The sequence below is a fragment of the Eurytemora carolleeae genome, unplaced genomic scaffold (genome assembly GCF_000591075.1).
Source record: "Eurytemora carolleeae unplaced genomic scaffold, Eaff_2.0 scaffold255, whole genome shotgun sequence".
NCBI classification, from domain to species: domain Eukaryota; kingdom Metazoa; phylum Arthropoda; class Copepoda; order Calanoida; family Temoridae; genus Eurytemora; species Eurytemora carolleeae.
In genome coordinates this window covers 283,572-296,572 of record NW_019396838.1, presented here as the reverse complement: position 1 = coordinate 296,572, position 13,001 = coordinate 283,572, and the positions used below count along the sequence as shown (strand labels likewise).

At 30.5% G+C, this 13,001-nt stretch overlaps 1 protein-coding gene across 1 annotated transcript; it reads left to right on the top strand.

The window, feature by feature from the left end:
* Positions 1-1,351: 1,351 nt before the first annotated feature.
* LOC111709255 (uncharacterized) lies at positions 1,352-12,799 on the top strand. Its single transcript, XM_023482883.1, has 13 exons — positions 1,352-1,449; positions 1,700-1,762; positions 2,408-2,498; positions 3,449-3,531; positions 3,969-4,013; positions 6,567-6,804; positions 7,160-7,330; positions 7,537-7,741; positions 7,806-7,953; positions 8,818-8,865; positions 9,185-9,249; positions 10,970-11,006; positions 12,208-12,799. Exons 4-13 carry the CDS (start codon positions 3,449-3,451, stop codon positions 12,299-12,301), a joined length of 1,134 nt encoding a protein of 377 aa, XP_023338651.1. The 5' UTR covers positions 1,352-1,449; positions 1,700-1,762; positions 2,408-2,498; the 3' UTR covers positions 12,302-12,799.
* The last annotated feature ends 202 nt before the right edge of the window (positions 12,800-13,001 follow it).

The window sequence follows — 13,001 nt, the reverse complement described above, 5'->3', positions numbered from 1 at the left end:
ATGAGCATTAGCAATTTTTTAAATATAAAAAAAAAATAATGCTCTAAATTTATAATCGTATAGAGGACGTGAGTCAGACTCTAATGAAAACGCATAAATAACTTCCAGTGTATATATTTCTTTTAACTTATTACTAGAGGGTTCAGAATAATAGTCTATATCGAGATCACACGTGTAGATGTTTTATCAGTACTATCTCATTCTGTTGAATCTTGTGGAACTTGTTTAACGCGGCCAGGCATCGTCTTCCACAATCGCATATTTTGTTCATGTTTTTTTTTTATTTGAGGGGGGGGAGGTTTAATTAAGAATTTAGGACGTAAATTTATGTTTAATGATTGTACATGAAAATTTAAAGGAACCTTAATTTTTCTTTTCTTCAGGTTGATTTAGAAATTATTTATTTATATTTCGTTGAAAAAGTTTATTTCTATGATTTTCCGACTAAAAAATAGCAATAGCTAAAAAGTAATCGTTTCTGAGAAAAACTTATTAAAATGGTTAGCATTGTTATATATGAAAAAATGTCAGTTCTTTGTGCAGATGGATCATGGATGTACCTGGTACCATGGTTTATTTTTGTATTTACTCACTTATAATTTATTTTATCAGAGCTGAAAACTTTAGAATAGGATACCCTAAATCCCGATCGGTTAGTTAATAACAAGAGGAGAACAAGCATTATTTAATCTGGAGATTAAGAAAAAGAGAGGATTAATCATTGGTTTCGAGCTCAGAGCTGAAAACTTTAGAATGAGATATCCTTAATCCCGACCGCTTAATTAATCTGGAGTTTTATAACAAGAGGAGAACAAGCTTAATTTAATCTCGAGATTAAGAATAAGAGTCGATTAAGCATTAATCCCGATATCCACCATTCAAAAGTTTCCAGGTCTGATCAATAATGTGGAAGTTATTGTCTTTTTTTTCTAGATTTAAACGTGTTTAATTCTGCATGATAAATCCTTTATGTTTTCCCGTAATAGAAATGCGCAAGTCACTTTGTTGAGAAATCAATCAATATTGTAAATAATAAATTTTCAAGATCAGACAAAGCTTTGAAGGAATATAGATTTACAATATATACCTTGAATAAGAATTCATGCATTCTATTTTGATAATCATTGTTATATTGATAGTTTCACAAAAGAACACTATGAATCGAATATAAATCTATACCTAATAAATTGTTTGGGTATAGGATCTAACTGACTGCAGCGGTGTTAGGTTTAGTAGGATTGTGAAAAGTGCAATACACTGTTTACAAACAGAGCAAAAAGGGGCAACCAGTATATATGGAATATGGTATTAATATTTACTGAGTATTAAGTACAATACATTATACAACATACTTAACAACAAATATAATTTGAGCAGCTTGTATTTATATTTTAGTGTCCCGGAAACAAGCGAACTCACTCAATTTCTGACACCAAGAAAAAGTTTTAGGAAAATAAAAACGAAAATAATAAAGAAAGCAATTTAATTCTAAAGAAAATGTAGAAAAGACAATTATGTGTTAAATGAAAACTAAGTTTAAAGATAAACTGATTAAAGACAATTTTAATAAAAATATGGCTTTCCTTTTTCACTTGGGGGAGGGGGATAGGGGGATGTATAAATTTTTTAAATCTAGAAATTGCGTAAGAATTTAAATTATTATTTTTTTTTGATTTTAAAAAGCATTTTATTGGTTTAGAGGGAAACCTACTCGATTTGAAGATTTTATTGTTGAAAATCCGCAAAAAAGAGTTCCAGATAGGTAATTAATTATTTTAGTTCCAGATAGGTAATTAATTATTTTTAGTTTTTAGCTTCATGAAACATATAATTAAGAGTTGGGCATGCAAGTACTTTTTTCAATTCGTTCGTAAACGTTTTTTTCCGTTCGTTAAAAAAAATATTAATAGACTCGATCCTGTACGTTTTTGAAACGATGCGCAACGCCCAGCCAGCTAACACACACAGAAACAGACAGACAAACAAACAATAGCAGGATAACTAATGCAGAATATTAGCAGATGACAACTTTCAAACTACTTTATTAAGATTTCATCAAGACAGCTGTTGATCTGGAAATAAGACTAAACTTGAAAACAAAAATTAAAAAATAGTATTTATTACAAAAAAAATTCAGTTTACAATTAGCAGATTGTTTAAACATTTTTTTACCCAATTAAATTACTACGGCTCTTCAAACGGTGGTTTAAGGATGCCGTTAAGTTTACAGAAACAGGAGAGACTCTCTAATTTTGAAAACCCGGTTTTTGATTTTTCTGTACTATATCCAAAAAGAATGGATTAAGCAAGAAATTAAAAGTGTCCACATTAGATATTCGGATTAAGCAGTCAGGATTAAAAGTATCCCATTCTAAAGTTTCCAACTCTGATGAACGATATGTTTCAGGTATGGTTTGGTATTCTGTGTGATATTAATCAACAGTGTGGCGGCAACCCTACCCTTTCATATACTCATTGTTTCTCCTCAAATTAATAAGGTAAAAAACATAAAAAAATTCGGTTTTCAAAATAACCTAAAAAATTTGAAATTTTTTTAAATTTACGTTTTGTTTAATTTTTTCTTCCTAAAATAGTAAGTTTCATTTTCATGCATCCCTAATATATATTTTTTTTATAAAGTTATTCATCTTTTCATTTTTTCTTTCAGTTTTTAAACTTTTAAACTTTAAATTTTTATTTTTATTCTTTTGCGTCACATTATATAGCATCAAATTGCCCTAATTTTAAAGCGAAATTGTTGCAATCAATTTACAATCGGCAATAATCTGCAAAAATCTGCAATTTTCTTAAAATAAATATAAATATAATATAATATATATTTTTTTTTTTTGTTATCTATGGCTGGCCGAATAAATTGGCCAACAATTTTTTAGGATACCCCTGGGGTGACTTTAAACTAAACAAATTGTTGACATTTTTTTAAAAACTCCCCGGGCAACGACCGGCACGTCAGTTAAAATGATGATTTAATACCAAGCGCGGTGAGAGTAATTAGTTTCTATATCGATGCAACTTGATGTTGTAAACCTTTGACTTGTTAAACTATGAATTTTTTAAGGTCAAATCGTCAAAAATTGAAATAACACAGGTTTACACCAGCTGGTTACACATTTATAAGGGTTTAGAGAATTAGAGTTATCAAATATTTTTGTTGCCTCCATTTTTACACTGTATTAGCACCGGTCAATACCGAACTTGTAATATAAAAATGCAATTTTTGTTGTGGGATGATATTTCTCTATATTAGGAAATTCAGTGTATGATAACATACAGTACAAGATATATTTCCTGAAATTCGCTGCAAAACATTTTTATAAAATGAAGAAAAATTTATATTCTAAAGTATCAAACTCATACGCCAATATGTTGTGAACTGTATATCGGTTTTGGCCGGCAGAGATACAGTGTAGAATTATGATTGTTTTAGATGTTTGAGTTAATGCTGAATGAATTAAACCAAGAGCTAATGAATCCTATTCCAGGAGATATACTTCCTCTTCTAGCTCTCAGGGATGGCGTTCTCATTTACCGTTGTTATACATTTTTTTCCTGGAAAGGAATTGATTTTTCGGCCTTAAGTTGTAACTTGTAAAATCTATTATTTTTTTCCTGACGCGTAAACATTTAATATTTTAAACTTTTTGATCTATTAGAATTCAAAGTTTGCAATGATCTATTGAATATGGATAAATATGATAAAATGGATTAGAAAATTTGAGTTTGAGGCAAGTAAATATAAAATAATATATATCTGATGCCTGACATAGATTATTTTTGCCTTTTTTATTTCTTGTTTTTAAAACTCTAAATTTTTTCTTTAAAGAGTTTTTGAAATGTTTGTCATGCCGAATTATTCCAGTTAAAACTTAAGATTTTAACGTCTTTGTAATAATGTTTTCTAATTTTTTTTTTATTATTTTTATATCAAATGTAACCTCCATTTACAGTTTCATGACGGTTTCTGGAATAATTGTTTGTATATTCAAAACAAGGTAAAGTTCTTTAAAACTTTTTAAAATTTTCTCTTGAATGGAAATGTTCGTAAAAGTAAAAAATAATATTTGATTTTTTGCAAACATAAATTTTAATTTGATTTCCTTACTTCCCTGAAATTTCAAACAACTCTTCTCTTTGAAGTAAGAATTTCAGTCAAGATAAGATTCCAAACTGAACTTTTTAAATATGATTGTTGTTAATCTCTTTCTGTCTGATAAAGTATTAGAATTTTTGAGAAAGAATTCGTGTATTTTATCAAATTGTTGGATTTCTAACAAGATATCGAAGTCTTTTTTTTTTGATTTTTAAAGTAACTTGTGCATTTCTACTGCAAGAAAACATTAAACGAAAAAAATCATAATTGAACAGTGCTGTTGTGAATCGAGCATGTTCTTTTAAATAGAGGGTCACTTGAAATTACACGACACTAATTTACAATTAATTTACAATTATCAATTTACAATTAACAATTTATAATCAACAACTTATCTTATCTAAAAATACATTTCCCAGAAACATTAATTAAACTGCTATGGTTTGCTTAATCAGATATTAAAAGAGAATTAAGAAATAAAACTGATTAATTTTCTTGGATACTATTCTTTTCAAACCAATGTAAGCAAATAACAAGAATTCTGTGTACTGGGTTTATATGTAAATCAAATTAATTTCAGCTTGGATTTGATAGTGTTCATTCACTAGAAAAGTACTTTTTAAAATAAATCAGTAATCCAAAATATGTTTTTGTTTTTGTTTAAAAGATTTAAATTTAATCTGCATTAATGTACCCAGAGCTGGGAACTTTAGAATGGATAACCTTTAATCCCAACTACTTAATCCGAATATTCATTGTGAAAACTTTTAATTTTAGTCCTTAATCCACTCTCTTTCTCTCTCTTTCGATATCCGAACATTATTTTCTCCAATGAGAGAGCAGGAATAAATTGTATTGACCAATAACAGCCTTGAAAATAAAATTGATCCCAGAAATAAATCCGCAATTTCTAACAAATTTTGTAAATTAATCGGTTAAGAAAAATATTTAATAATACGTTGGAGATTCTTTTGTAACTAATTTTAACTAATGTATTAATAAATATATAGGTGAGAAATTAATTGAAGGCCCTTCCAGTCAAGAAAAGGAACCAATCTGGCGTTCTTAAAACCCAATTTGTTGATCTAAATATTTAATCTCAAGACTTACATAATCTCGAGATTATGTTAGTCTCGAGATTTGCAAAAACATTAATTAAGCATTAATCCTGATATAAACCATTCTGAAGTTCCCAGCTCAGAGCTAAAAACTTTAAAATAAGATATCCTTAATCCCGATTACTTAATCCAATGGACACACTTTTGATTTTCTTTCTAATCCTTTTTTTTTGTATATCCCTACTGTATAAAAGTTACTTTTGATTACAATTATAGATACGATGCTATATTAATTGGACTAATATCCGATTGAACTAAAGTTAACTGTTCACAATTGATATTGATATCAATTGATATGACACCATCAACACCGGAAATGCGCAAAAAAATAAAAACCGGGTTTTCAAAAGTTAAAGAGCGCATCTTAACATGACACGCTGATTGGTTGAATTTTTAACTTCTTTCTTGGATATTGAATTTGTATTAACCTAATCTTGGATTTAGTAAAACCAGAACTGAAAACTTTAGAATGGTAGATATCGAGGTTAATGCTTGATCCTCTCTTTTTCCTAATATCGAGACTAACCTAATCTTGTACTTGTATCCTGAAAAGTGTATGAAATTCAACCAATCAGAGGTGCGTATATGAAAACGATAAATTTGAAATTTTGCGCGCCATTTAAGATTATATACAGAAACGGGAGGGACTCTCTAATTTAGAAAAAACATTTTTTGATTTTTCTCTAATATATCCAAGAAAGAAGGGTTTAAGAAGAAAATCAAAAGTGTGTCCATTGGATACTCAGATTAAGTAATCGGGATTAAGGATATCTCATTCTAAAGTTTTCAGCTCAGGAGATAAAGCATTGATCTCGATATCCACCATCCGAAGGTTTTCAGCTCTGTACAGCAAACATGACAATCGTCTAACGACTTGAAGATTGTTATTAATCTTTGATATATAGCCATCTAAGGACAAAGTGCGTATTAAAATAACAATCACGATTTTTCAAGGTGTACGATAAAGCAACCCTGTACTTAATTGCAAATACAAAATAAATCTTGATGCTGTTTTGGAATCGTTATTTATTTTACATACATGTATTGCAAGTCTTTATTGACTTATCACAGTGGGCGGGGAATTTGAAAACTACCCCCCCCCCCATGCTAAGGCTTTAGAATGTTATCTATATATAAATTTGGCTTGTCTGGCTTTAAATTCTTCTTGAAAATCCGCGATTTTTTTTTTAAAAATACGCAAAAGTTCTTTCTTCTTTGTTTTAAAATGTAAACAAAAAGAACACGTTTACAATTTAAATAGAAGATGGGCGCGAAGCACCCTAATTGCCTAGAAGCGAAGCGCCTTGAATTTCTAGTAATTATATACTTCTGTTTAGGTGGTTTAGTATTATCATGGTTCTGGCTCAAACTATCAACATCCTGTCCCTCCTTCTTCTCTCTGTCTACATGATGGTTGGCTCCTCTCTCATCCATCTATCCGTCTATCTTCATCCATTCTTCCCCCTGGTTCTCCTCTCTCTTCTCTTCCTTGGTTGCGGGGCCCAGTTTACCCAGACCTTCAGCTGCGCGGCAAATTTAAGCAACCAGTACATGGCAGCCATTTTTATCGGAATGGTAGGATTTTTTTTCAGCGAAGCGCCCATTTCTAGTAACAAGCCTTTCTTTTAATTGTTTAATTCACTGTGTTAGTTTACAAGTCGCCATTTTTAAATTTTACTCCAGTTAAAAAAAATTCTTGGATTTTCCTCTTTCACTAGCCGGATTTTCCATTTTTTCCAGGCACAATTTTTCAATTTTTACCGTCCATTTAAACCTACCCTTTTTCTAATGAGTTGCCACACAACATTTGGGTGCGCTTGGTTTCCATGTTTAGTCGTTGACATTAATTGGATACAAATAAACAAACAGACCAGCCAAATATATATTTATATATTAAAAATTTTATCAATTAAAAAAACCATTATTACAGGGTGTAGGAGTATGTGTTGCAGTTCTTTGTCAACTATTTTGTCTGATAATTTCAACAGATACCTTCGGAATGGAAACAATAACAGAACACACTTCTGCCATCTATGTGTTGATTTTGGTATTAGCATTTGCACTGGCTTCTGCAGATCTATATCTGGCGCTGCCGTTAGCGGTAAATAATATTCTCGAGTTTCTATCTTAAAAATAAAAGTTAAATTTTCTAATCTATAATTAATTAATTTAGATAGTAAAGATTTTTATTTCATGAATTTAATCTGATTAAAAAAATTTATTTAATCAAAATATAATCAATTTATATTTCTAAATTAATCAAATTATTAACAATTTTGTATAAAATCTCAAATTTTTCTTGTTTAGAGATATTACCAAGAGGAACAAGTCAAGCAAAGACGATCTATAAAGTTGGAAAAGGAAATGAAGAGAAAAATGCGCCAGTTCTCAATTCGTTATGAAAAAGAAAATGGCGGCTGTTGCCGGGGATGGTGGAGAAAATTCGCAATTTTCTTTAATATGTTTGGACAATCATTCATTACTTTTCTAGCGTTTCCCTTCATCTTTAAAGGTAACTAAACATCTACAAAAAAAATAATTGATTCATAAATTTTTTAATAATTTTTTTTTTCTAGATGTAGTGTACTCTACAATAGATCAGGCTCACCTTTTTCCGGTCATGTTTTCTTTTCTTCCGCATTCCTTGCTATTTAGTTTAGGCGCTCTCATCTCCTGTTCAACCCCCTCCCCTCCCTCATGGTGCTGGTCAATATCTATAGTCAGGTGCTCGTGCAACCAGCTTAATTTTTAACTAATTTATTCTTGATTTTTGTTGCTGATTTTTTTAGCTAAGCTCACTTCTATACATATTTCATACATGGTAACCAACAGATGAGACGGCTTAAGGGAATTTGTTCAATCTTATTTTCTACATACAGAGTTTACTTAACCCTAAACAGTCACCGGGATCTGAATCTATGTTTAGAAAAGGGGGGGGGAGGTGTCCCACGCACCCCACCGAAAAGTCTTTATGAGTAAAGGTTTATGGATACAATCCATGTTCATAGCCCAGTTTTTTAAGGTCAGCTCATTAGAAAAAATTTGACCGCTAACTTAAATAGTTTTGGTGCTAGGAAGGTTTAAAAAAATGTAAAAAAAATGTAAAAATATAAAATTTTTATTTTATTTTATTTTATTAACAAATATTAAGATGTGCACGTCTTTATACATCTGTTTTTCTAGGGCTTTTAAGAAATGTAGTCTTTAGATCTGTGGCTTAAATAACAAAAATTTATTCTATTTTATTTTTTTACACAGAACGTATCATATTCATTAAAAATGTCAAAATACTCTAAAATTACTAATTCTTTAATGTCAAAAAATTTCAAGGTGAGGGGGGGGGTCACACTCTCCCCCTCCTCCCCTTTCGCCTGTTAAGAGCATAAGATTAATTTTAATCCTCATATTTCAAGAGTTTTTGGTTTATTTTTGATATTCGCAAATTAAAGATTTTGTAATTTGCAATCGAACTATTTCTAAACAGAACTATTTCCTATGTAAAGAAAACAAAAGACGACAATCATTTATCAGTTTTCTGGTTGTTTTACTAAACAAACATTCTAAAGCGCTTAATAATATTTGTTTCAGGATAACGTTTATTCCTTTGTTCCTATTGTCTAAGTTTGGAGAAAATCGGTAAGCATTAAAAAAGAGAAATACCAAAATTCTCCAAAAATTTTGGGAATTTCTAGCAGCATTCCAATTTGAAAAAAATACCAAAATTTGGTTTTCCAATTTTTTACCTTTAAAATTGGGAAGATATTAAATAATTCTATTTAAACTTTCTGAAATAAATCTACAGAAACAATATATCAACTATATTTTCAAATCTCAGTAACTCCCTCCTTACCAGAAACGGAAAGTTAAAGTTAATATGATTTATGATTTATGATTTTATAAAAAATATAATTTCACATGTTATTAACATGATAAAGAAACCCATGTTTTGTTTAAGATATTTGCCGGTTATAATGTGGGATTGGAGCTATATTTTGATTTCTGTGATTTGGTCAACTTTAGGTAACATTTTTTTTTATTTATTTTCAGTAAAATTTTTTATTTTTTATTAATTTAAAGGGTAGGGTACAGGCCGGAAAAAAAGTCTGGTCTTTGAAAAAATATTTAAAATAGCCCATAACTTTTTTTGTGACTCAAGCTACAGATCTAAAAACTACATTTTTAAAAAACCCTTGAAAAATGCATGTAGAAACATGTGTCACACTTTGATATTTGTTTAAAACAAAAAAATATTTTTTTCATTTTTTTACCCTTTTTTTGGCATTTTTTTCACCCTCCCTAGCACCAAACTATAAAAGTTATCGGTCTATTTTTTTTTTGAGCTGGGAAAGAAAACTTGCGCTATGAACATGCATTTCAACCCTATACCTATTCTCTGAGGCCTTTTTCTGGGGGGGGGGGGCGCCAAACGCCCCCCAGGCTAGATTCAGACCCCCAGCCTTTATAGTGTTAAGTATTGAGTCGGCACAAAACGTGGGGTTTGATTTTTTAAAACTTTAATTTGGGCCTTAAGAGAAACTGAACCAAGGAAAGGAATTAAGTCTCAAATTTTCTAATTCCTATAAAATTACGAACTGACAGTGTAAACCTTCGATATTTCAAACTTAGATTATTTAATTTAACAAAATGGATAGTTTGAAATATTATAGATCTACGACATCATGGTTTGCAAAGATATAGGAATTATAAAAAAAATTGTGACAAAGATTCAATTCCTTTGGTTTTTATAGCTTGTTNTGCAACCCCTTTTCAATAAACTTTTTAAAAAACTTTTTTATAAAATAAACATTTCAAAACTGTATTCTGCTAAATTTTACTTTTATTAAACTTTGCAACGTTTTAATATTAAGAGAAAAAAGGAAAAAAACCCAAAAAATGTTGTAGATTGTTTGGTTTGGTTCGTTTTTGGTTAATTTTTTGCATACTTTTTGCTGAGGGTCAACATTTGGTATAGTGTAAGAAAAGCAAATATTAAGAGTAAACAATTTGAATTAAAACTTCTCCGACTTTTATGGAACATTTTGAAATTCCAAAAACTCTCTGAAACGAACAAACGTATTGCACTGCAGGGATTCAGATATCTTTCAACGGGGTTTATAATTCCACTAGAGAGATACAAATATCTTTCCAGGTTTATTATTAACCCTTGTATATAGATATCTGAATCCCTTCCATGGAATTATAAACCACTTAAATGGGTATATGTATCCCCTCAGTGAACTGTAAATCACCCTGCGTAAAGTTTCAAATTGTAAAAAGAGACTCTTCAAACCCCTCCAGTGAAAATGAAATCCCTCCGGTGGTCTCCAGAGGAATCGAAATCTTACTTCGAACACTTCTTTCAGTCTTAAAATCGAACCAACTTATTGCACATCTAGTATAGTTGAGAGTTAAGTAACCAATTTTGAGTAGTTTGAGTTGAGTTTAAACTCATGTGGTGATAACTCTATACAAAAGTTAAAAAGCTCCCTTATACTTACATGCTCATTTCTACAGGAATTGAGTCCTTGCCACAAACTCTGCTTTTTAAAACACGATATCTTTGGATTCCAATGTCGTAGACCTTAGATATTTCAAACTATGAATTCTGTTAGATCAAATAATGTAAGTTTGAAATATCAAAGATTTGCGACACTGGGTTCCAAAGATATGGGGATTTTAAATTCAGAGTTTGTGGCAAAGAATCAATTCCTTTGTATTGTTAAATTTGTGTATTTGGCAGGTGGATACTGTATAACGTCAGCAGCCTACATCTCCAGGCAACAACCTTTTTGGAATAAATAAATCTTTAATGTCGACCTCTGGGTCCTTAAATTTGAAAATCAACTGGTCTGTCTTAAATATTGTGCTATAATGGCATATAAGTATAAGAACAAATATTTCATGAAATTCATCTCTGAAGTCACATTGTTTGTTGGTACCCCTACAGGTTTAGTATTTTTGGATATTATCTTGTTGGTGATCTTTTTAAAAGCCTTTCGTAACTTTGAAAAAATAACACAGCGGATTTCCAAAAGAAAACTTTAATAGAAATTATTTGGGACAAATTTGTTAATTTTGACTGGCCATAAACCTTTTCTAGGGGTCTTGTGAGTTCACACATAAACTTTGGGGCCTTGACGTTAATGCAGAACAGACAAGCAAAATATATTAAGATTTTATACGATTTAGTGGTTTGAGAAGAAGTTTAAAGGGACTGGACGCTGCTGAAGAGACCCTCCTTTAAAAAATGGCAATGAAAGGCTTTGTCTGATCAAGTATGAATTAGATCAATATCCCTGTTTCTGTTTTGCATTAATCGGGCATTGTAATTTTATCATGGAGGGTCACTTGAAATTACGATTACCTGCAGTCCCCTTAAACAAACTTTTTAGCTTTGTAAAGAATTTATCAAACAGCTTTATCCTGAGCCAATCTTTATTCAAATACTTTTTATTAACTTTCAAATTAAAAAAAATAAGTTGTATAACATTTTATTTGAAAACTCATGCATGTTAGTGTCAATCATAGGAAAGTAATGTATCATCAGCATTAGTAAGACAAATGTTGACAACACTTTAATTATAGTTTTATTACATTTTTAATGTGAAAACTAGTTTTTTAGTCAAATAATCTTTTTAGTTGAGTACATATCGGTTTTATATTTAATCAAAAAACTGTTATCTGATATTTGCCAAATAAAGGTATTACTTTCCTAGCAAACGCAATGATTACAAGACTCTTTTTTATTCTTACAATTCGCAGTATTTCGATTTTTTGATCCAGCAGAATTCTTAGTTTGAGATATCAAAGGTCCCAGAGATCGGGTTGCAAAGATATAAGTACCTTAAAAATTGGAGTTTGAGAAAAAAAACGCGATCTATTTATTGTTTCGAAACGAATTTGAAACGAAATCAAAGCAAAGCATAACTTATTTTGAAAACAAATCTATAATTTATAAAAAAATGTTGTTTGGTTCAGATCTAAGTGGATGGGAGGATACTGTCTCCTAGGCATGCTTGCAGGATCTATTGTCAGCGTTCTACTCAAATTCATCATTGTCAGCAATCAATAAATATCTTGTCAGCGTCGTAATCAATACTCACTCTGGCATGCAAAGTATTAGCATTGGGTGTTCCAAAAACATGAGAAAAATAGTGACAACTTTAGCATCGTCTCTGATTCATTTAGAAATATTATTGTGAACTTGGAAATAGAGTATTCAAGATTACCAACAAGTTGGACCTCCTAGCCGTGGTATACCTAAAATGTGGTCTGTCATTTTCGTTTCGTTAAAATCGACAGAGGCTCTCAAGAATTTTTACAAATAATGATATGTCAAAAAAATCAAAATTGTCTAAATTTTGAAATAGGATGTTATGTGTTTGCGCCACAGAGAAGCTAGTCCCCATTTTGAAAAGCTCTTTAGACATTATGACCATTCCTTTTTTGATCAATAATTCAGATCAGAGAAGATCTCAAGGTCGTCTCCTAATTCCCGTGTTTATTGGAGCATCTTGTAGTACATTTGAATTTCCGAGCCGGTCCCAGTTTGTACTGGAATAAAGCAGACACTCATTAGGACTAGCCGGTGCAACAAGGTTGACCCGGTCAGACTTTAGGTTAAATTTACTTTTACTGGAGGGTCAGAGGTGTGTGGTAAATATTGAAACTCAAAACTGAAATAGTTAATTTTTATATTGACCAATAAGTTTTTTAAAATGTACGAACAGGGTTCGTCATCAATAGATTCATTCTTAATCTCTTAAAATTAT

Coding starts and splice junctions, on each gene's coding strand:
- LOC111709255 (XM_023482883.1), top strand. CDS start 3,449: ATGTTTGAGTTAATGCTGAATGAATTAAACCAAGAGCTAATGAATCCT. Junction 4,014..6,566: donor GTTTGTATATTCAAAACAAG/GTAAAGTTCTTT, acceptor ACTTCTGTTTAG/GTGGTTTAGTATTATCATGG. Junction 11,007..12,207: donor TCAGCAGCCTACATCTCCAG/GCAACAACCTTT, acceptor TGTTTGGTTCAG/ATCTAAGTGGATGGGAGGAT.